The sequence below is a fragment of the Mustelus asterias genome, unplaced genomic scaffold (assembly GCF_964213995.1).
Source record: "Mustelus asterias unplaced genomic scaffold, sMusAst1.hap1.1 HAP1_SCAFFOLD_85, whole genome shotgun sequence".
NCBI lineage: Eukaryota > Metazoa > Chordata > Chondrichthyes > Carcharhiniformes > Triakidae > Mustelus > Mustelus asterias.
In genome coordinates this window covers 458,889-482,187 of record NW_027590139.1, presented here as the reverse complement: position 1 = coordinate 482,187, position 23,299 = coordinate 458,889, and the positions used below count along the sequence as shown (strand labels likewise).

General features: G+C 45.4%; 1 protein-coding gene across 4 annotated transcripts; it reads left to right on the top strand.

Annotated features, from left to right (window-relative positions):
- The first annotated feature begins 743 nt into the window (after positions 1-743).
- Positions 744-14,069, top strand: LOC144483954 (uncharacterized). Of its 4 annotated transcripts, none has more exons than XM_078202520.1 (2): positions 744-1,032; positions 10,694-12,143. In XM_078202520.1, the coding sequence occupies exon 2, from the start codon at positions 10,877-10,879 to the stop codon at positions 11,996-11,998; it is 1,122 nt and encodes a 373-aa protein (XP_078058646.1). In that variant the 5' UTR covers positions 744-1,032; positions 10,694-10,876; the 3' UTR covers positions 11,999-12,143. The 4 variants fall into 4 exon arrangements, with proteins under 4 accessions (XP_078058646.1, XP_078058645.1, XP_078058648.1 ...); XM_078202519.1 differs by lacking the exon at positions 744-1,032 and adding an exon at positions 5,885-5,949 and having other exon boundaries at positions 10,694-14,069; XM_078202522.1 differs by lacking the exon at positions 744-1,032 and adding an exon at positions 6,026-6,098.
- Positions 14,070-23,299: the final 9,230 nt, after the last annotated feature.

The following is a 23,299-nucleotide window of genomic DNA, read 5'->3' as shown; positions in this document are numbered from 1 at the left end:
CTCCTGTGGAACTACACAGAAATTTAGAAGCTTTTACACTGTCTCCTCTCTTTCCACTTCCCTGATGGTGCTGACTCTGGCTGGATTCAATCGCACAGTCACTGGTTCCTCTCGTTCTGTCTCTTCCTGATTCTGAATATTCGTTGTTTTACAGAATGATACAGCACAGATGGAAGATCTATCCAATAAATTCCATAGCCCTGTTGGCAAAGTCAGAACAATAAGACCCCGTTTGGAATATTGTGTGCAATTCTGGTCACCCTATTATAGAAAGGATATTATTAAACTAGAAAGATTGCAGAAAAGATTTACTCGGATGCTACCGGGACTTGATGGATTGAGTTATAAGGAGAGGCTGGATAGATGGGACTTTTTTCTCTGGAGCATAGGAGGCTGAGGGGTGATCTTATCGAGGTGTATAAAATAATGAGGGGCACATATCAGCTAGATAGTCAATATCTTTTCCCAAATGTAGGGGAGTCTCAAACTAGAGGGCATAGGTTTAATGTGAGAGAGGAGAGATACAAAAGTGTCCAGAGGGGCAATCATTTCACACAGAGGGTGGTGAGTGTCTGGAACAAGCTGCCAGAGGTAGTAATAGAGGCGGGTACAATTTTGTCTTTTAAAAAGCGGTTACATGGGTAAGATGGGTATAGAGGGATATGGGCCAAATGTGGGCAATTGGGACTAGCTTTATGGTTAAAAAAAGGGGCAACATGAACAAGTTGGGCCAAAGGGCCTGTTTCCATGCTTAAACCTCTATGACTCGAATGGAAATAGCAGGGAATTCACTGAACATCTGTCCCTTGCAAATGATAATTAAATAAATGATTGACATAAACACCAACACTAGCCACCCACCAACCCCCCGACCCCCGCCACAGAAATAAGAGCTTCTCAAAGTGGTTAAAGGTAACTGAGACAGGAGATCGGCATCCTTCTGATCCGGGATCAGCAAACCATTCCGAGGAGAATATCACCTCCAGACGCTGAGATCAGTATTTCCTTCATCCGGGATCTTACCTATTACAGGTTGTATGTCTTTTATGTATCATATCTAAACTGTTGCTTCTTAATAACTGAGTGAAAAATCACCGGTGACTTCTATCCATTTTTTGGGTATTTCTGGTCATCTATAATCCCCAGACTAAAACCTTACACTCTTCCATGAGAGTAACTGAAATAATCTAGAATAATGATGAGTTAGTTGTGCCTCAGTGGTTACATTCTTATCTCTGAGTCAGGAGGTTGAGGGTTCAAATCCACATCCAGAAACATCAGCATCAAATCCAGGCTGATATTCTGATGCAGTTCTGAGGGAGCACTGCACTGTCACAGGTCCCATCTTCCAGATGAGACCTTCAACCATGGACCCATCTGCCCTCTTAGTTGGGTGTAAAACTTCCCAGGATGTTATTCCAAAGAGCAGAGAAGTTTATTGCTTAATATTTATCCCTCAACAATCATCACTGAACAGATTCTCTGCTCACAATCACATTTGTGCGTGGGATCTTGCTGTGCACAATTTGGGGACTGCATTTCCTACACTAAGGCATTGATTACACTTCAAAGAACTTCATTGGCTGTAAAGCACTTTGGGACATCCTGAAGTTGTGAAAGGTGCTATTACAAATATAAATCTTCCATTAAAAAAGGAGAAAAGACCCAACCATGGAACAGTCAGTAACAGGACATCAATCAGTCTCCTCTTAGTGAAATCAAGGACTCCGACACTGAGTTTGTCACAAAGCTGATTTAATTATAGACAGATTATTAAACTCCAGCCCAGTTCCAGGGATTATTAACATCAACTGAAAAAAAAACTCCAAATATCAGAATGAACACAGTTGAGTCCCGGATGTGATTAAAGCAGAATCCAACCCCTGGAATCACTTGTTATCTCACTGGTGTGTCTGCAGGGTGAATGAGAATAAATTGCTTCTCTCTCACACTGCAGGTGAAAGGCCTCTCCAGTATCTGTGGGTTGGTGTCTCAGCAGATTACTTTTTTCATATTAATTTACAGGATGTGGGCATCTCTGTCCACATCCCATTCCGAGGAGATTATCACCTCCAGCGATCAGCGGAGATCAGTATTTCCTTCATCCGGGATCTTACCTATTACAGGTTTTATGTCTTTTATGTATCATATCTAAACCGTTGCTTCTTAATAACTGAGTGAAAAATCACCGATGACTTCTATCCATTTTTCAAATGCTCAGACCAGCATTTATTGCCCCTTCCTCATTACTCTTGTGAAGGTGGTGGTGAGCTGCCTTCTTCAATCACTGCAATCCCTATGGTACAGGTACACGGTGCTGTTAGGGAGGGAGCTTTTAAACCTCTTCTCACAGTCCAAGCATTTAAACAGTCTCTTCTCATTGTGAACAAGTTGATGTTCACTGAGATACAATGACTGAGTGAATCCCTTCCCACACATGGAGCAGGTAAACAGCCTCTGCTCAGTGTTGTGCTTGTGTTGCAGCAGATCCATTACACTTTTAAATCTCGTCACAATCAGAACATCAAAACCATGTATTTTTCGGTCTGAACAAGTTGATGTGAAATAAAGCTGCTTAACTGATTGAATCCCCTGTCACACACGGAGCAGGTGAACATGCTCCCTCAGTGGGAGTGCACGGGTGCTTTAGCAGGCTGGATGACAGTGAATCCCTTCCCACACTCAAATCAGATGAATGGCCTCCCACCAGTGTGAACCCGCAGGTGTCCAGTGATTTGGGATGAAGTAGTGAATCAGTTCCCAGATGAAGAGCAGCTGAACAGCCTCTCTCAGTGTGAGTGGTTTGGTGTCTCTGCAGATTCCCTGCACTTTTAAAGCTCTTTCCACAGTCAGAGCATTTAAACAGTCTCTTATCAGTGTGAACAAGCTGATGGTTGCTGAGCTGTGATGACTGAGTGAATCCCTTCCCACACACAGAGCAAGCAAACGGCCTCTCCCCTGTGTGAAGAGGCTGGTGTTTCATCAGTTCATTTCTGCTTTTAAACCTCTTCCCACAGTCAGAACATTTACAGGGTCTCTCATCGGAGTGAACAATTTTGTCTCTTCTGAGGTAGGATAAACATGTGAATCCCTTGCCACATAGGGAGCAGGTGAAAGGTTTCTCCCCAGTGTGAAGACTCTGGTGTTCACTGAGGTGAGATGTCGTAGTGAATCTCTTCCCACACTCAGCGCAGGTGAATGGTCTCTCTCCAGTGTGGATGTGCTGGTGTCGAAGAAGATGGGATGATTTAACAAATCCTTTCCCACAAAAGGAGCAAACAAAAGGTCTCTCCCCAGTGTGAACACGCTTGTGTTCAGTGAGGGTGGAATACTGCCTGAAATGTTTCCCACACTGAGAGCAGCTGAATGGTCTCTCCCCAGTGTGAACACGCTTGTGTTCAGTGAGGTGGGAAGCACAAGTGAATCCCTTCCCACACATGGAGCAGGTGAAGGGTTTCTCCCCAGTGTGAACACGTAGGTGTTCAGTGAGGTGAGATACTTGCCTGAAGTTCTTCCCACATTGAGAGCAATTGAATGGTCTCTCGTCAGTGTGAACCCGTTGATGGTGAATTAAACCCTCAGAACTCTTAAAACTGTTCCCACAGTCAGAGCATTTAAACGGTCTGTCCTCAGTGTGAACTCGCTGGTGTGACACCAGGCTAAATGACTGAGCGAATCCTTTACCACACATACAGCAGATGAATGGTCTCTCCCCAGTGTGACTGCGTCGATGAATTTCCAGCTGAGATGGGGTTTTACAAACTTTTCCACAGTTTCTCCATGGTGCTGGTGTCTTTGTGTCTCTCCAGGCAGGATGATCTGTTAAATCCTCGTCCACACAGAACGCGTGTACGGTTTCACCTGACAGTAAATGGTGTGATGCTTTTCAGGCTGCGTAACTGGGTAAAGCTCTTTCCACAGTCAGTTCACTGGAACACTCTCACTCCAGTGTGTGCATGTGTCTCGATGCTTCTCCAGTCACACTGATGTTTGAAATATTTTCCCACAGGCAGAACAAACATTTTTCCTTCCACATTCAAAGGCTAATTGAGTTTAGGTGCTGATAAATCGAATGATTGTAAAATATTCGTACGAAATTTGATTTGAGTTTCCAGTCTGTAAATCTTCCCCTTCAAATATCCTGCAAAAGAAGATAACAAAACTACTGTCAGTCCAGGATAGAAATTCTGAACAGACAATTCTAGTTTCTCTGGAACATTTTTTCCGCTTGTTCCCCCAAATCTGTAAATCCCCATCCCACACACTCACCCTCCTCCCTGGGCTGAAATCCAAACCCATCTCATCATCTCCAACATTCTTTTCCTCCATTCCCAGTTTTCTCCCTCCCTCCCTCTCCTCTGTCTGGATTCAGTTCTGATCAATGACATGTCATTGATGAAGACGAACATCTCGTCAAGACCATCCCCACACCCCCACTTCTTGCCTTCAAACAACCGCACAACCTCCAACAGACCATTGTCCGCAGCAAACTAACCAGCCTTCAGGAGAACAGTGACCACGACACCACACAACCCTGCCACAGCAACCTCTGCAAGACGTGCCGGATCATCGACACGGATGCCATCATCTCGCGTGAGAACACCATCTACCTGGTACACGGTACCTACTCTTGCAACTCGGCCAACATTGTCTACCTGATACGCTGCAGGAAAGGATGCCCCGAGGCATAGTACATTGGGAAAACCATGCAGACGCTACGACAACGGCTGAATGAACACCGCTCGACAATCACCAGGCAAGACCATTCATTTCCTGTTGGGGAACACTTCAGCGGTCATGGGCATTCAGTCTCTGATCTTCGGGTAAGCATTCTCCAAGGCAGCCTTCACGACACACGACAGCGCAGAGTCGCTGAGCAGAACTGAGAGCCAAGTTCCGCACACATGAGGGCGGCCTAAACCAGGATCTTGGGTTCATGTCACACTATCGGTAACCCCCACAGCTTGCCTCCTGGACTTGCAGAATCTCACTGGCTGTCCTGTCTGGAGACAATACTCATTTCATTAACCTGTGCCTAATGCTCCCTCCACTCACACTGTCTGTATCTTTAAGACCTGATTAGCTGTAAAGATTCGCATTCTAATCAGTATTCTGTAACTTGATTTTCTGTCTCTGTATGCCCTGTTTGAGAGCAGATATCCACTCAATCGGACAAAGGAGCAGTGCTCCGAAAGCTCATGGCATTTGCTGCCAAATAAACCTGTTGGACTTTAACCTGGTGTTGTTAAAACTCTTACTGTGGATTCAGTTCTCCAGCTGCTGTCTGCAGACTGACAATAAAACCAATGGGTCTTATTGGGGATGTTGGGGCCTCCAGCGGGTGTTTGTGAATCCTCCCCGCCCACCTCCCAGGGTTTCCTTCCTTCCCAGAGATCAGAGTCCTCATTGATTTGAGGCCAAAGTGTAACCTCTTATTTATTGTCCCCCTCCCCCATCCTCTGATGTGAACCATCCTCCAGTGGCTGAGCCAGGATGTGGCCGTTAACCTGGGCCTGTTCCCGGGAGGTTTGCAGCTGCAAACCAGGGAGCTGACAATGATTCTGAAGGGTTTGCGGATCCACAAAGTGTTTCCAACTCCTCCCAGCCACCGCCTAACGCTGACTCCGCTTCTCCGGGACAAACAAGCGCCAAGGACAGCAATGACACTGCGCATGCTCCACATCACAATGCCCAGGGGACTGATTGACGGCAGCTCCGAACCAATCGGAAGAGAGGGTGGGACTGGAGGACCGAGCGGGAGCGGCTGGTCCTCCAATCAATCGGAGTGAATGAGGGGCGGGACCTGAAACATGCGCAGCTCCGAACCAATCGGAAGAGTTCCCTGTTCCATGGGAGAAGTGCGCATGCGCGGTAAGCAAAGGCGTTTGCAGCACGCGCAGTGCGGGTGACAGCGACTGGAGAGAAGTTCCTCTGTCTCATCAGCAGCCGGTAAGGATGCAGAAACATAGAGGGAGCAATGGAACCGGCGGATGGACGTAGAGGGTTTCTAAATACCTGTTGAAGGCCTCAAACATCGAATATGAGCCCGTAGGTCCCGTGTTTGCAGCTTCAGGTCTTTTTCCCGAGACAAAGCTCAGGTTAACAGCCGCCATCTTGATTGAGCAGGGAGCAGAGCGCATGCGCTGGTGTCTTGGTGACGCAACCGTGAGGGGGCGGGTCTTTGTGTTTCTGCTCCCACCGGGTCCGAGTGCTCGGAAACATGACTAAATTTGAGCATCAGATTTTCAAACATCTTCACCCACTCCCAGGCTGCACCTCACGTTTGCAGCCGAGAGAAGTTAATGGGTCATGTACATATTCAGTATGAGAGGTGGCATCCGGAATACTTACCTGAAGCGGTTACACGGCTTTTGTACTTGTTGGAGTTTAGAAGGTTGAGGAGGAATTTATTGAAACTTACGGGGTACAGCGTGGCCTGGACAGAGTGGACGTGGAGAGGATGTTTCCACGAGTAGGAAAAACTAGAACCAGCGGCACAACCTCAGACTAAAGGGATGTTCCTTTCAAACAGAGATGAGGAAGAATTTCTTCAGCCAGAGTCATTGAGGTTTACAGCATGGAAACAGGCCCTTCGGCCCAACTTGTCCATGCTGCCCTTTTTTTTAAAACCCCTGAAGCGAATCCCAATTGCCTACATTTGGCCCATATCCCTCTATTCCCATCGTACCCATGTAACTATCTAAATGCTTTTTAAAAGATACAATTGTACCCACAGCTTGTTCCAGACACTCACCACCCTCTGTGTGAACAAATTGCCCCTCTGGACACTTTTGTATCTCTCCCCTCTCACCTTAAACCTGTGCCCTCTAGTTTTAGACTCCCCTACCTTTGGGAAAAGATATTGACTATCTACCTTTGGGAAAAGATATTGACTATGCCCCTCATTATTTTATAGACTTCTATAAGATCACCCCTCAGCCTCCTATGCTCCAGAGAAAAAAGTTCCAGTCCATTCAGCCTCTCCTTCTACTCAATCCATCAAGTCCCGGTAGCATCCTACTAAATCTTTTCTGCACTCTTTCTAGTTTAATACTATCCTTTCTATAATAGGGTGACCAGAATTGCACACAGTATTCCAAGTGTGGCCTTACCAATGTCTTGTACAACTTCAACAAGACGTCCCAACTCCTGTATTCAATGTTCTGACCGATGAAACCAAGCATGCCGAATGCCTTCTTCACCACTCTGTCCACCTGTGACTCCACTTTGAAGGAGCTATGAACATGTACCCCTAGATCTCTTAGTTCTGTAACTCTCCCCAACGCCCTACCATGAACTGAGTAAGTCCTGTCCTGGTTCAATCTACCAAAATGCATCACTTCGCATTTGTCGAAATTAAATTCCATCTGCCATTCGTCAGCCCACTGGCCCACCAGAGAGTGGTGAATCTGTGGAACTCTTTGCCACAGAAGGCTGTGGAGGCCAGGTCATTGAGTGTCTTTAAGACAGAGATAGATAGGTTCTTGATTAATAAGTGGATCAGGGGTTATGGGGAAAAGGTAGGAGAATGGGGATGAGAAAAATATCAGCCCATGACTGAATGGTGAAGCAGCCTCGATGGGCCGAGTGGCCTAATTCTGCTCCTATGTCTTATGGCCTTTTGGTTACACTTCAGCCCCAAGCTCCTCATGTTTACATAGAAACATGCATAGAAAATAGAAGCGGAAGGAGGCCATTCAGCCCTTTGAACATTCCCTGCCATTCATTATGGTCATGGCTGATCCTCAAATTCAATACCCTTGTCCCACCCATTCCCCCATAATATCCCTTTTGCCCCAAGAGATATATATCTACTTTTGAGGAATGGAGATCCAAAGATTCACGACCCACTGTGTGAAAAATATCTAATCTCTGTCTCTATGCGCAACACTTGTTTAAACAGTGACCCCGAGATTCTCCCATAAGAGTAAACAACACTTCCAACAAGTTGTTGGAAGGTATTTTGAGAGACAGGATCTACAGGCATGCAGAGAGGCAAGGACTGATTAGAAACAGTCAGCATGGCTTTGGAGTGGAAAATCATGTCTCACAAATTTGATTGAGTTTTTTGAATGGGTAACCAAGAAGTTAGAAGAGGGCAGTGCAGTTAATGTTCTTTACATGGACTTTAGCAAGGCCTTTGACAAGGTATCAAATGGTAAGTTGTTGCATAAGGGTAATCTCACGGGATCCAGGATGAGGTAGCCAAATAGGTACAAAACTGGCTTGATGACAGAAGACAGAGGGTGGTTGTAGAGGGTTGTTTTTCAAACTGGAGGCCTGTGACCAGCTGTGTGCCTCAGTGATCGGTGTTGGGTCCACTGTTATTTGTTGTTTATATTCATGATGTGGATGAGAATTTAGTAGGCATGGTTAGTAAGTTTGCAGTATGGTTAGTAAGTTTGCAGATGACACCAGGATTGGTGGCATAGTGGACAGTGAAGAAGGTTACCTAGGATTGCATCGGGATCTTGATCAATTGGGCCAGTGGGCTGGTGAATGGCAGATGGAGTTTAATTTTGATAAATGCGAGGTGATGCATTTTGGTAGATTGAACCAGGACAGGACTTACTCAGTTAATGGTAGGGCATTGGGGAGAGTTACAGAACAAAGAGATCTAGGGGTACAGGTTCATAGGTAGAGTGGCGAAGAAGGCATTCGGCATGCTTGGTTTCATTGGTCAGAACATTAAATACAGGAGTTGGGACGTCTTGTTGAAGTTGTACAAGACTTGTGTCAGACCACACTTGGAATACTGTGTGCAGTTCTGGTCACCCTATTATAGAAAGGTTGTTATTAAACGAGAAAGAGTGCAGAAAAGATTTACGAGGATGCTACTGGGATTTGATGGTTATAAGGAGAGACTGGATAGACTGGGAATTTTTTTTCTGGAGCGCAGGAGGCATAGGGGTGATCCTATAGCGGTCTATAAAATAATGAGGGCCATAGATCAGCTAGATAGTCAATATCTTTTTGCAAAGGTAGGGGAGTCTAAAACTAGAGGGCATAGATTTCAGGTGAGAAGGGAGAGATACAAAGGGTCCAGAGGGGCAATATTTTCATACAGAGGGTGGAGAGTGTCTTGAGCAAACTGCCAGAGGTAGTAGTAGAGGCGGGTACAATTTTGTCTTTTGAAAAGCATTTAGATAGTTACACGGGTATGATGGGTATAGAGGGATATGGGCCAAATGCGGGCAATTGGGACTAGTTTCGGGGTTAAAAAAAGGGGCAGCATGGACAAGTTGGGCTGAAGGGCCTGTTTCCATGCTATAAACCTCTATGACTCCTCTCCACATCCAAGACCTTTCAGGATCTGAAAGGTTTAAATTAAGTTGCCTCTTACTCTTTTAAACTCGAGCAGAGACTGTCTCACTGCTCCTCATCAGACTATCCACCTATTCCAGGTGTTAGTCGACTAAACCTTCTATGAACTTCTAATGCATTTATATTTTTCCTTAAATAAGGAAATCGATAATGTAGACATTGCTCCAGATACAGACTCACCGTGTGCAACTGAAACATAACTTCCCTGCTTTTACTCCATTCCCCTCATAACAAATAATAGCTTTCTGAATTACTTGTACCTGGATTTTCTATCGTGATGGATTTTGGATATTTTTTGTTACAGGGGGTTAGAAAGGGAGGATTTACACACCACAAGCTCAAACCAAGAGAAAATGTTGTCTCTTCTGATATGGGCTTTCTGAATGGGATAAGTAGGTAGATGTGAATGGAATGTTTCCACTTGTTGGTTTTTCCTTTACTGGGAACCATGAACAGACAACAAATAAATCAGACAGGAAAATAGGAGATGTTTCTTTCTTCAGACAGTTGTTAGAATTTGGAACTCACTGCGACTGGAAGTGGTTGACACAAATACTTTAGATGCTTTCAAAAGGAAAATATATGAGCTTATGAGAGAAAAGGGATTGGAAAAATCAACTGAAAAGCTGAGATGTGGTGATCAGAATGAGAGGAGACTCATGTGGAGTATAAACTCCAGTACAGACTCGATAAACCGAATGGCCTGTTTGTGTATTGTCACAGACAGAACAAACAATTCTCCTTCCCTGTTCAAAGACAATAACAATCAGCTCCTAATGATCCGAGTGACTGTCAGATCTCAGCGTGATGTTTGGTTTGTGTTTTCTTGCTGTAAATCCTCCTTTCCAATATCCTGCAAAGGGAATTTACAAAAGTCATCACTGTCAGTCCAGGATAGATATATTCATAGAATTCCACAGTTCGGAAGGAGGCTATTTGGCCCATCAAGTCAACTCTCCGACAGAGCATCCCACCAAGGCCCCAACAACATAACCCAACTTATTTACCCCACTAATCTCCCTAACCTACACACCCTGGGGGGAAAATGGATAATTTAGCATGGCCAGTCCACCTAACCTGAATATCTTTGGACTGTGGGAGAAAACCGGAGCACCTGGAGGAAACCCACGCAAACAAGTGGAGAATATGCAAACTCCACACAGCAGCGCTCCGAAAGCAAGTGGCGTTTGCTACCAAATAAACCTGTTGGACTTTAACCTGGTGTTGTTAGACTCCTTACTGTGTAAACTCTACACAGACAGGTAACCACGGCCGGAATTGAACCCAGGTCCCTGGCGCTGAGAGGCAGGAGTACTAACCACTGTGCCACCGTGCCAGCCACGTAATTCTTTGTAAACTTATTTTGCAGGAAATAGAAGAGGAGGATTTGCAGTCTGGACAAACAAATCTCACGTCAGACAGAGTCAATCAATTCATTGGGATTTGAAGATTTGTACATCTGAAGGGATTTAATTGACCATCTCAGTTGGAAACTGGTGAGAATCTGTTTCCTTGCTCCTCCTGTGGGGAGGGATTGATACAGCTGGAAAACATGCTGACACGACAGCGAACTCGCAATAGTGAGAGTTCATTCACCTGCTCCGTGTGTGGGAAGAAATTCATGTGTTCGTCCAACCTGCTGGCTCACCAACTCGATCACATTATTCAGAAGCCTCTTCAAAGCTCTGACTCTGGGCAAAGCATTGAAACCTCTGAGGAACAGGCCCAACACCAGCTCCTTCACACTGACGAGAGACCGTTCAGCTGCTCCCACTGCGGGAAGAGGTTCAGCCAGTCCTCCCGCCTTGCAGAGCACCAGCTCCTTCACACACACGAGAGACCGTTCAGCTGCTCTCACTGTGGAGAGTCATTCAGCGACTCAGTGCATCTCACTGAGCACCAACAAGTTCACACCAAGGACAGGCCATTCAGCTGCTCCCAGTGTGGGAAGAGATTCACTCAGTCCTCCCACTGCACCGTTCACCAACAGATTCATTTTCAGAAGAGACATTTTAAATGCTTTAAATGTGAGAAGACCTTCAAAAGAAGGATTAGTCTGCTGAGACACCAGGGCACTCACACTGGGGAGAGGCCATACGTTTGCCCTGTGTGTGGGAAAGCATTTACTTGTTTGCAGCATCTGCTGAGTCACCGGCCTATTCACACCGGGGAGAAGGCATTCATCTGCTCCGTGTGTGGGAAGGCTTTCAGGGAGTCATCCAGCCTCCGGAGACACCGCCGCATTCACACAGGGGAGAAGCCGTTCTCCTGCTCCATTTGCGGCAAAAGATTTGCTCAGTTTTCCTACTGCAATCAACACCAACACATTCACTCTGATAAGAGACCTTTTCAATGCTCAGAATGCAATAAGACCTTTAAAAGAAGTGATGATCTGCTGAAACACCAACGCATTCACACCGGGGAGAAGCCGTTCACCTGCTCTGTGTGTGGGAAGGGATTCACTGATTCATCCTATATGCTGAAACACCAGCGAGTTCACACTGCGACAGAACCATTCACCTGCTCCCTGTGTGGGAAGGGATTCACTGATCCATCCCGCCTGCAGAGACACCAGCGAGTTCACACTGGGGCAAAACCTTTCAACTGCTCCATGTGTGGGAAGGGGTTTAATCAGTATTACAGCCTGCTGAAACATAGACGACTTCATGTGTGACCGGCAACGTTGGATCCTGTTGTTTCTGCGCCCTGAGATAAACAATAACAATTGGATGAATAGGGGAGGCAGTGGCACAGTGGAATTATCACTGGACTCAGGGTAAGGCTCTGGGGACCCAGGTTCGAATCCCACCACAGGCAATGGTGAAATTTGTATTCAATTAAAATCTTCAATTAAAAGTCTAATGACAAACCTCAAACTTTAATCAATTGTCGTAAAAACCCATTTGATTCAGTAACGCCCTTTAGAAAAGGAAACCTGCCGTCCTTACTTGGTCAGGCCTACATGTGACTCCAGACCAGCAATGTGGTTGACTCTCAAATGCCCTCTGAAATGGAGGGCAGTTAGGGTTGGGAAAGAAATGCTGGCCCAGCAAGTGATGCCTATATCCCGTAAAAATGAATTTTAAAAGTCCCTCAGTATCTCAGTAACCTGCTCCAGCCCCACAACACTCTGTGTAAATACAAGTTGTTGCTGATTATGCCCTGAGATAGAAAATGTGAACCCGATTCCCGTCATCCGCCAACTCAGCAACTTCTTCACAAAAAGTAAAGCACATGGGATTGGGGCTGTTGTACTGAGATGGGTAGAAAACTGATTGGCAGACAGGAAACAAAGAGTAGGATTAAACGGGTCTTTTTCCAACTGGCAGGCAGTGACAATTTGGGTAACGCAGGATCAGTGCTGAGACCCCAGCTAGTCACCTGCCATAGGTCTTGTTTTTTTCCCCCTGTTTATTATGCATCATTTTTAAATTGTTGCTTCCTAAGAATCTAATTTAAAACCACGGATAAACTCAAACCACTTTTGGAAAATCTGTGACTCTCTGATCAAGAATCTTACTGACCACTGCATACCATTCTAGTCACCGTATTATTAAAAAAAATATCCAGGCACTGGAAAGGGTGCAGAGAAGATTTTAATGATGAGATTTTAATGTAGAAGGCAGCTCACCACCACCTTCTCAAGGGCAATCAGGGATTAGCCATAAATACTGGCCAAGCCAGCAATGCCCACATCCCATAAATGATTTTCAAAACGTGTGTGGTTTTTTTTATCAGGAAAGGATTGACAGGCTAGTTCTTCTTGAGAAATGAAGGCTGATGGGTAACCTGAGCAGAGGTCTTCAAATTTATAAAATGTTTAGATACAGAAATAGTGTTTCCTCTTGTGGGGAAAAGCAAAAAGTAAAGTTTATTTATTAGTCACAAGTAGGCTTAGATTAACACTGCAATGAAGTTACTGGGAAACTGGAGACAATCAATATAAAACAGTCACTAAGAAATCCAATAGGAAATCCAGGATAAATTTCTCTACACAAAGAGTGGCGAGAATATGGAAATCACAACTACAGGGAGTGAAATGAACAGTATAGATGTCTTTCAGGGGAATTTCAACAAGTACTTATGAATGATTTTATAGTTCATTCAGGATTTATTTCAAAACGACTAAAAGTGACAGGAGATAATTTGCAGGGTGTGAGACACTGTGTGTGAGGGTGTCTGTGAGTGTGTGTGTTGCTTTTCATTGGTGTCACAGAAACCTTCCTCTTTCTGAGCAGACAATCTGGCTCCTGAATGAGGTGAATTGTACAACTCAGAGATTCTCCATTCAGAATGACCATGTGCTGTGTAAAACAGGCATTCGGCCTCTGATCTTCGGGTAAACATTCTCCAAGGCGGCCTTCACGACACAACAACGCAGAGTCGCTGAGCAGAGACTGATAGCCAAGTTCCGCACACATGAGGACGGCCTCAACTGGGATCTTGGGTTCATGTCACACTATCTGTAACCCCCACAACTTGCCTGGACTTGCAAAATCTCACTTACTGTCCTGGCTGGAGACAATACACATCTCCTTAACCTGTGCTTAATGCTCCCTCCACTCACGTTGTCTGTACCTTTAAGACTTGATTACCTGTAAAGACTTGCATTCCAACCATTATTCTGTAAATTGAGTTTGTGTCTTTATATACCCTGTTTGTGAACAGAACTCCCACTCATCTGACGAAGGGGCAGCGCTCCGAAAGCTTGTGGCTTGTGCTACCAAATAAACCTGTTGGACTTTAATCTGGTGTTGTGAGACTTCTTACTGGGCTTACCCCAGTCGAACACCGGCATCTCCACATCATGGAATCTCTCTCCACAGTTGCTGTCAGACTTGCTGAGGTTTTGCAGCATTTTCTGTTTTGAAGTCAGTGCTTTGCTGTGTTGTCTCTGTGCTCCATCCCCACTCTGATTGTATTGGAGCCTGTGTGTGTCATTGTTACACTCAGAGTAAGTCAGTGCTTTGCTGTGTTGTCTCTGTGCTCCATCCCCACTCTGATTGTATTGGAGCCTGTGTGTGTCATTGTTACACTCAGAGTAAGTCAGTGCTTTGCTGTGTTGTCTCTGTGCTCCATCCCCACTCTGATTGTATTGGAGCCTGTGTGTGTCATTGTTACACTGAGACTCTCTCACTGTTATTATTGGACAAACAGCAAGCCACCGTCACAATGCCCGGCTGATTGACGGTAGCGCGGACCAATGGGAAGAGAAGGGGCTGGAGGACCAGCCTTTCCCGCTCGGACCTCCAACCAATCACAGTGAATGAGGGGCGGAGCCCGCTCTGACTGGAGCATGCGCATTGTGGGTAATGGCGACGGAGACGGGCTGTTTTTTCGGCTCGGAAATAGATTAGCGGTGATTGACGGTACGGAGGGGGCGAGGGATCTCGCGTGTGGACGGAAACGCTGCGTAAGCAGGTTGTGTCAGCCACGAACCTCGGTAAAGAGCTTCACGGACCCAGTTTGCACCGAGCGATACCGCAGCTCCTCATGTTCGGGCCGTGTTCATGGCCGCCATCTTTATTGGGGGCAATATGCAACAAGGCGCATGCGCAGGCCGGCATCGTTTTAGGGGGTAATATTGTCAATGACTGGGAGGAGCTTGTTCCCCATTGTTCAGAATGGAGACAACTTGTCCATCAAACTGCATCAACCCTGAGTCCCAATGTCTTATTGATGAGGCAGAGCGGTGGCAGAGAAGGAAAGAAAGGGAAATAGCTTTGACAAACGGTCATCTGGCCTCAACGTCAGCTCTTTTCTCTCCTCACAGATGCTGCCAGACCTGCTGAGATTTTCCAGCATTTTCTCTTTTGGAAAGGGAAATAAATTCTGCTTTCCAGATCCCACTATATCATGGGATGTCTTTCCCATTCATCTTCTGTTCCACCATCCTTATGGGCAGCGAGTTCCAGATCATGTGCTCTCCCTACTCAAGTATAAATCTTCCTCAAATACCTGCTCTACCACAATTCAAATAATGTCCTGTATATTACACTTTTATCCAGTATTATAGACATCTGTCTGGCAGCCTGCATGGAGATTTTCAGCTCCCTGTGTCCAGGACAGGAAGCAGTGAGCATGGATCTGTCAATCAGCCTCAATCAGCACCTTCAAGAGAATTGGGAGGGTGAATATTAGATACAGCAGAGTGAGAATGGAGGGAGAGTGTGTGGGATGGAGATTTGCAGCTTTTGGGGAATGGGAGAGGAAAGAATGTTCCATAGAAACTAGAACTGTCTGTTCTGAATTTCTATCCTGTACTGACTGTGATGACTTTTGTAAATTCCTTTTACAGGATATCAGAAGATGAGGATTTACTGACAGAAATCTCAAACCAAACATCACATCAACATCTGACAGAGTCCTCAATTCGTCGGGACCTGAATATTATCGACCTTTGAATCCAGAATGGAAATGTTTCTCTGTTCTGTCTGCTTCAGGAGATTTTAAATTTCAGTGTGACTGGAAAAGCACCGAGACACATACACACCCGAGTAAGAGTGCTCCAGTGCACTGAGTGTGGAAAGAGCTTTAACAGCCTGAAAATACATTGCAGCATTCACAGCAGGAGAGACTGTACCCGTGTTCTGTTTGAGATTTAACTAATTGTTTAACCTGGAGAGTCACAAGGACACCTGCACCACGGAGAAACCGTGGAAATGTGGGGACTGTGGGAAAGGATTCAGTTTTCCATCTCAGCTGGAAATTCATCGACGCGGTCACACTGGGGAGAGGCCGTTCACCTGCTCTGTGTGTGGGAAGGGATACACTCAGATAATTGATTTACAGAGACACCAGCGAGTTCACACTGGGGAGAGGCCATTTACTTGCTCTGAGTGTGGGAAAGGATTCACTCGGTTATCCAGTCTGCAGAGACACCATCGATTTCACACTGGGGAGAGACCTTTCATCTGCTCTGTGTGTGGGAAGGGATTCACTCAGTTAATTGATTTGCAGAGCCATCAGCGAGTTCACACTGGGGAGAGGCCGTTCACTTGCTCTGTGTGTGGGAAAGGATTCAGTGTGGCATCAGGCCTGCGGAGACACCAGTTAGTTCACACTGGGGAGAGGCCATTCACTTGCTCTGTGTGTGGGAAAGGATTCAGTCAGTTGCCCTACTTGTTGAGGCACAATGTCACTCACACCCAAGAGAGACCCTTTAAATGCTCTGACTGTGGGAGGGATTTCAAAAGCTCTCAGCTAATGATGTCCCACCAGCGCATTCACACTGAAGAGAGACCTTTCAGCTGCTCTCACTGCACAAAGAGATTCAGATCATCATCTGCCCTGCGGACACACCAGCGAGTTCACACTGGGGAGAGGCCATTCCCCTGCACCGTGTGTGGGAAGGGATTCACTCAGTCATCCCGACTGCAGAAACACCAGCGAGTTCACAAGTCATAGAGTCATACAGTACAGAAGAGGCCTTTCAGCCCATCGAGTCTGCACTGACAAAACTATACTAAATTTACACTCATCCATTTTCCAGCACTTGGCTGATGGTGTTTGAACTGTCAAAACATTCAAGTGCCCATCCATGTGCTTTTTAAAGGTTGTGAGGTTTCCTGCCTCCACTACCCTCCCAGACAGAGAATTCCAGACTCCCACCACCCTCTGGGTGAAAACATTTTTCTTCAAATCCCCCAAAACCTCCTGTCCCTCACCTTAAAATGATGCCCCCTCGTTATTGACCCTTCAACTAAGGGGAACAGCTGCTTCCTATCCACTCTGTCCATACCCCTCACAATCTTATACACCTCAATCATGTCCCCCCTCAGCCTTCTCTGCTCGAAAGAAGACAATCCAAGCCTATCGAGTCTCTCTTAGAACAATGTGGTTGACAATGTGGTTGTCTCTCCTTATAGCTCAGCTGCTCCATCCCAGGCAACATCCTGGTGAACCTCCTCTGCACCCCCTCCAGTGCAATCACATCCTTCCTATGGTGAGGCGATCAGAATGAGTACAAACTGGGGTCAAGCAGGGCTGCGTCATCGCACCAACATTCATCCCCACCTTCCCTGCAGCAACTCTCCACCCCAGCACCATGAAGCTTCCCACTGCAGTCGAGGTAACTGACTGGACCAGTGGGAAACTTTCAATCTCCGACCCCTCCAGGCCAGAACCAAGAACCAGCCCAGCCTCAGTCATCGGGCTGCAGTACGCAGACTCTAAGGGGGGGTGGAGGGGAGGTGATGGCCCAGTGGGTATTATTGCTAGACTATTAATCCAGAAATTCAGCTAATGTTCTGGGGGTCTGGGTTCGAATCCCGCCACAGCAGATGGTGGAATTTTAAAAAGTTAAGAACCTACTGATTATCATGAAACCATTGTCGATTGTCGGAAAAACCCATCTGGTTCACCAGTGCCCTTTAGGGAAGGAAATCTGCTGCCCTTACCTGGCCTGGCCTACATGTGACTCCAGAGCCACAGCAATGTGGTTGTCTCTCGAATGCCCTACAAGGGCAACTAGGATGGCAATAAATGTCCCATAAATGAATGAAGAAAATGCCTATTTGATTTGATTTATTATTGACACGTATTAGTACACAGTGAAGAGGATTATTTCTTGCACGCGATACAGAAAAACCATAAAGTACATAAGGAAGGAAATGAGAGAGTGCAGAATGTTACAGTCATAGCTGGGGTGCAGAGAAACATCAACTTAATGCGAGGTAGGTCCATTCAAAAGTTTGATGGCAGCAGGGAAGAAGCTGTTCTTGACTCGGTTGGTTCGTGTCCTCAGACTTTTGTTTCTTTTTCCCTGATGGAAGAAAGCGGAAGAGAGAATGTCCGGGTGCGTGGGGTCCTTAATTATGCTGGCTGCTTTTCCGAAGCAGTGGGAAGTGTCGACAGTGTCAATGGATGGGAGGCTGGTTTGAACGATGGACTGATCTTCGTTCACGACCTGAGTGAGTCTGTGCGCACACTCAGAGGTTGATCAAGGGCATTTTTACAGTAACTTCATTGCAGTGTTAATGTAAGCCCACTTGTGACACTAATCAAAAAGCTTAAACTCGTCAACATATTCACTGAGACATATGAGAGAATGGGCCTCAGACTAAACATCTGGGAAACTAAGGTTCTCTACCAGCCCACTCCTGCTCCCCCTCCCCGACCCATCAAGATCCACAGTGAGCCCCTGGGTAACGTGGATCTTTCCCCACACCTCAGGAGCCTCCTGTCGGCACGGGCAGACATCGACGATGAAATCCAACATCGACTCCAATGCACCAGTGCAGGCTTCGGACGCCTGAGGAACAGAGTTCAAAGCCCGAGACCTCAAATCCAGCACCAAGCTCATGGTCTGCAGAGCAGCCGTGGTCCCTGCCCTCCAGTATCCATCAGAAACATGGACAATGTACAGCAGACACCTCAAATCCCTGGAGAGATGTCACCAACGTTGCCTCCACAAAATCCTGCAAATCCACTGGCAGGATAGGCTTACCACCGTGAGTGTCCTCTCCCAGGCCAATATCCCCAGTATCGAGGCACTGGTCACACTCGACCAGCTGTGATGGGCGGGCCACATTGTCCGCAAGCCCCAGACAAGACTCCTGAAACAAGTGCTGTACTCCGAGCTCCGCAATGGCAAGCTGTTGGAGAAAATTCCTAATAGTTTGGAGAAATGTTAAACCATGAGGCATCTCAGACACGAACAGAACTACCAGCATTGAGTTAAATGACTAAATCAGACTGAGAAGCTAACAAGGGAACAGTCTACACACATGTGAACACAGTAAGAGATTTAAACAAGTAATTCTGATTTAAACATGAATTTTCTGAATTTAAAATGTATGTGAGCTGTATTTTTAAAAGCAATTGTAAACTTTAGCCAAAGGCAGGCTGCTGCAAGGCATGATGGTACAGAACACTGACAGACAGGCTACATTCTTCGGAACAATGCAGTCACAGAATGTGACAACCTTTATTCAGGAAGTTTCCAACAAAGTTTCTAAAGGCAGCTTCATGAATATGATTGATTCACACTGGCCAGACAAGACAGTGTCTTCTCAGACGTGAAAACGTGCATTTGTCTGGTTTGGCCAGTGACGGAATAAGAGCCGATTGGAACATTAACTTTGACCTTTGTAGCTAAGCTTCTGGGGTTGCTCAGCAACAAGGGGAAGCAGAGTCAGCAATAGGGGGAGGAAGTGTCCGGATTCTACGGACCAATGAAATCCCATTATGTCAGAGGGTAAAATGCAATTGGTTAAAGTATATGACGTGTAATTAATGATTGATTTGTATTGAAAATGATTGGTTTACACCTGATGAAAGGCAGGAGAATTGATATGAAGAATGTATTATTGATCTATCCTAATGATTGTCTGTCAGAGTTATTAGATCAGGATGCTTCTCTTCCAGAGCAGGATTAACACTGTCCAATAATTTCTCCCTTCAATCGTTGGTCAAATAAAAGATAAGTCTTTAAACTGGGATACTGGCTTTCATGAGTCTTTGTATTGTCTGAAGGTTTTGGCAATACCTGGTCTCCAACGGTAATGTACCCAGTGTGTTTTGGGAATGAACTCAGAAGAATCATTCAACACTCAAGCCTGATTCAATTGACAAACAGTTTATTGAGTTATGCCAGTGGGGAGAAGTTTGCCTGTCTGGAGACAATACACATCTCTTTAACCTGTGCTTCATGCTCCATCCACTCACATTGTCTGTATCTTTAAGATCTGGTTGGCTGTAGAGATTCACATTCTAATCAGTATTCTGTAACTTGATTTTGTGTCTATGTGCCCTGTTTGAGAGCAGATTTCCACTCCATCTGACGAAGGAGCAGCGCTCTGAAAGCTAATGGCATTTGCGACCAAATAAACCTGTTGGACTTTAACCTGGTGTTGTTAAAACTCTTACAGTGGGGAGAAGCCACAGGGGCTGACCATGTACAACTCCACCCCACAAGGAAAATCATCAATTCTTATACAGTTACTCAGCCCATCCCAGCTGGACACAATCCAATCAGAATGGTTATAGATTACATACATTATATATAGGTCCAATTAAATTAGTATCTGGGCATCATGGGGCTTTGCGATGATCTCATGAACAGATCGGTGCCCCCATCATGATGTTTTCCAGACCCCCTTATCTACCATCCCTGGGCTTTCTTTGTACATCGACTCTCTTAGTTTGAAAAGCGTGGATTAAAAGTTCTCAAATGGATATCAGTGCCCTTCCTTTGTTTTAATCGAACAACCACACGGTCTGGGAATCATTTCTATTTATAATCTCTCCTTTTAAACTCTTTCCTTCAGTATCCAATTTCCTTTTCATTGTGTTAATTGCATCAGGAATAAATCTTTGGACCTGACAGGAGGTTTAACCCAAGATCAATCCAACACAGGATTGGTCAGAATCATTTCACATGTCCCAAATTTTAAATAACTATTACAAATTAAAACTCTCATTCTCACAGGTGTGAATTTATCCGGATTAACATTCCCACATGTTCAGTAAAATGTCCTGGAAACATATCCCTGGCCAGTAAATATGGGTCCAGGTTCATAACTTTTGAAAAAAAAGTTTTATTAATCACACTTCCATTTTAAAGTCCATTTGATTTAAATCACAGACACAAAACCTCAAAGCTTGAAGCGTTCAACACACAAATATCATACATACACAAGCAGAGAATCTTAGCATGTGCTTTACAACAACAATAACCAAAATTAATTCCTTAAGCGTTCTTGTGGTTCTGTTTTTAAACTTTCAGGAATGCCTTTAATTAAATACTCAAGGTAAGGTTAATTCCCCAGAAAGATAAACCTTAGCAAATGTAGCCCAAAACAATGATAAAACACATTTACAAACATCCACATAAAACAAGAGATGGGTGAGATCCTAAATGAATATTTCTCATCAGTGTTTACTGTTGAGAAAAGCATGGATGTTTCGGGAACTCGGGGAAATAAATAGTGATGTCCTGAGGAGTGTACATATCACAGAGAAGGAGGTGCTGGAAATTTTAAAGTGCATCAAGGTAGATAAATCCCTGGGATCTGATGAAGTGTATCCCAGGACACTTTGGGAGACGAGGGAGAAAATTGTGGGTCCCCGAGCAGAGATATTTCAATCATCGATAATCACAGGTGAGGTGCCTGGAGGTTGGAGGGTGGAAAATGTTGTGCCTTTGTTTAAAAAGGGCTGCAGAGAAAAGCCTGGGAACTACAGGCCAGTGAGCCTCACATCTGTAGTGGGTAAGTTGTTGGAAGGTATTTTGAGAGGATCTAATCAAGTCTTAAAGATACAGACACTGTGAGTGGAGAGAGGGCTAAGCACAGGTTAAAGAGATGTGTATTGTCTCCAGACAGGACAGTTAGTGAGATTTTGCAAGCCCAGGCAAGTCGTAGGGGTTACAGATAGTGTGACATGAACCCAAGATCCCAGTTGAGGCCGTCCTCATGTGTGCGGAACTTGGCGATCAGTCTCAGGGGAGGTCCCAGAGGATTGGAGAGTAGCCAATTTTGTTCCTTTGTTTAAGAAGGGTGGCAAGAATAATCCAGGTAATTACAGGCCGGTGAGCCTTACATCAGTGGTCGGGAAATTACTGGAGAGGATTCTTCAAGACAGCATTTATTCCCACTTAGAAATAAGTGGACGTATTAGTGAGAGTCAACATGGTTTTGTGAAGGGGAGGTCGTGTCTCACTAACTTGATCGAGTTTTTCGAGGAAGTGACGAAGATGATTGATGAGGATAGGGCAGTGGATGTTGTCTGCATGGACTTCAGTAAAGCCTTTGACAAGGTCCCTCATGGCAGACTGGTGCAGAAGGTAAAGTTGCATGGGATCAGAGGTGAGCTGGCTACGTGGATACAAAACTGCTCGGTCAAAGACAGAGGGTAGCAGTGGAAGGGTGCATTTCTGAATGGAGGACTGTGACAAGTGGCGTCCCTCAGGGATCAGTGCTGGGACCTTTGCTGTTTGTTATATATATATAAATGATTTGGAGGAAAATGTAACTGGATTGATTAGTAAGTTTGCAGATGACACAAAGGTTAGTGGATTTCCAGATAGCGATGAGGACCATCAGAGGATACAGCAGGATATAGATCAGTTGGAGACTTGGGCGGAGAGGTGGCAGATGGAGTTTAATCCGGACAAATGTGAGATAATGCATTTTGGAAGGTCTAATCCAAAAAGGAAATGTACAGTAAATGGCAGAACCCTTAAAATAGGTCAAGGGACCTGGGTGTACAGGTACACAGGTCACTGAAAGTGGCAATGCAGGTGGAGAAGGTAGTCAAGAAGGCATACGGCATGCTTGCCTTCATCGGCCGGGGCATTGAGTTTAAAAATTGGCAAGTCATGTTGCAGCTTTATAGAAGCTTAGTTAGGCTGCACTTGGAATATAGTGTTCAATTCTGGTCACCACACTACCAGAAGGATATGGAGGCTTTGGAGAGGGTACAGAAAAGATTTACCAGGATGTTGCCTGGTATGGAGGGCATTAGCTATGAGGAGAGGTTGGAGAAACGTGGGTTGTTCTCACTGGAACAGCGGAGTTGAGGGGTGACCTGATAGAAGTTTACAAGATTATGAGAGGCATGGACAGAGTTCATGCTGCACTATATAATTATGCCGCACTATATTCCAAGTGTGGCCTAATTAAGGTTTTATAAAGCTGCAACATGATTTGCCAATTTTTACATTCAATGCCCCAGCCGATGAAGGCAAGCATGCCATATGCCTTCTTCACTACCTTCTCCAACTGTGTTGCCACTTTCAGTAACCTGTGTACCTGTACACCCAGTTCCCTCTGCCTATCAATACCCTGCAGGGTTCTGCCATTTACTGTATATTTCCTATCTGTATTAGACCTTCCAACATGCATTACCTCACATTTATCCGGATTAAACTCCATCTGCCATCTCTCCGCCCAACTGATGTATATCCTGCTGTATCCTCTGATGGTCCTCATCGCTATCCGCAAATCCAACAACCTTTGTGTCGTCCACATTT

Coding starts and splice junctions, on each gene's coding strand:
- LOC144483954 (XM_078202519.1), top strand. CDS start 10,877: ATGCTGACACGACAGCGAACTCGCAATAGTGAGAGTTCATTCACCTGC.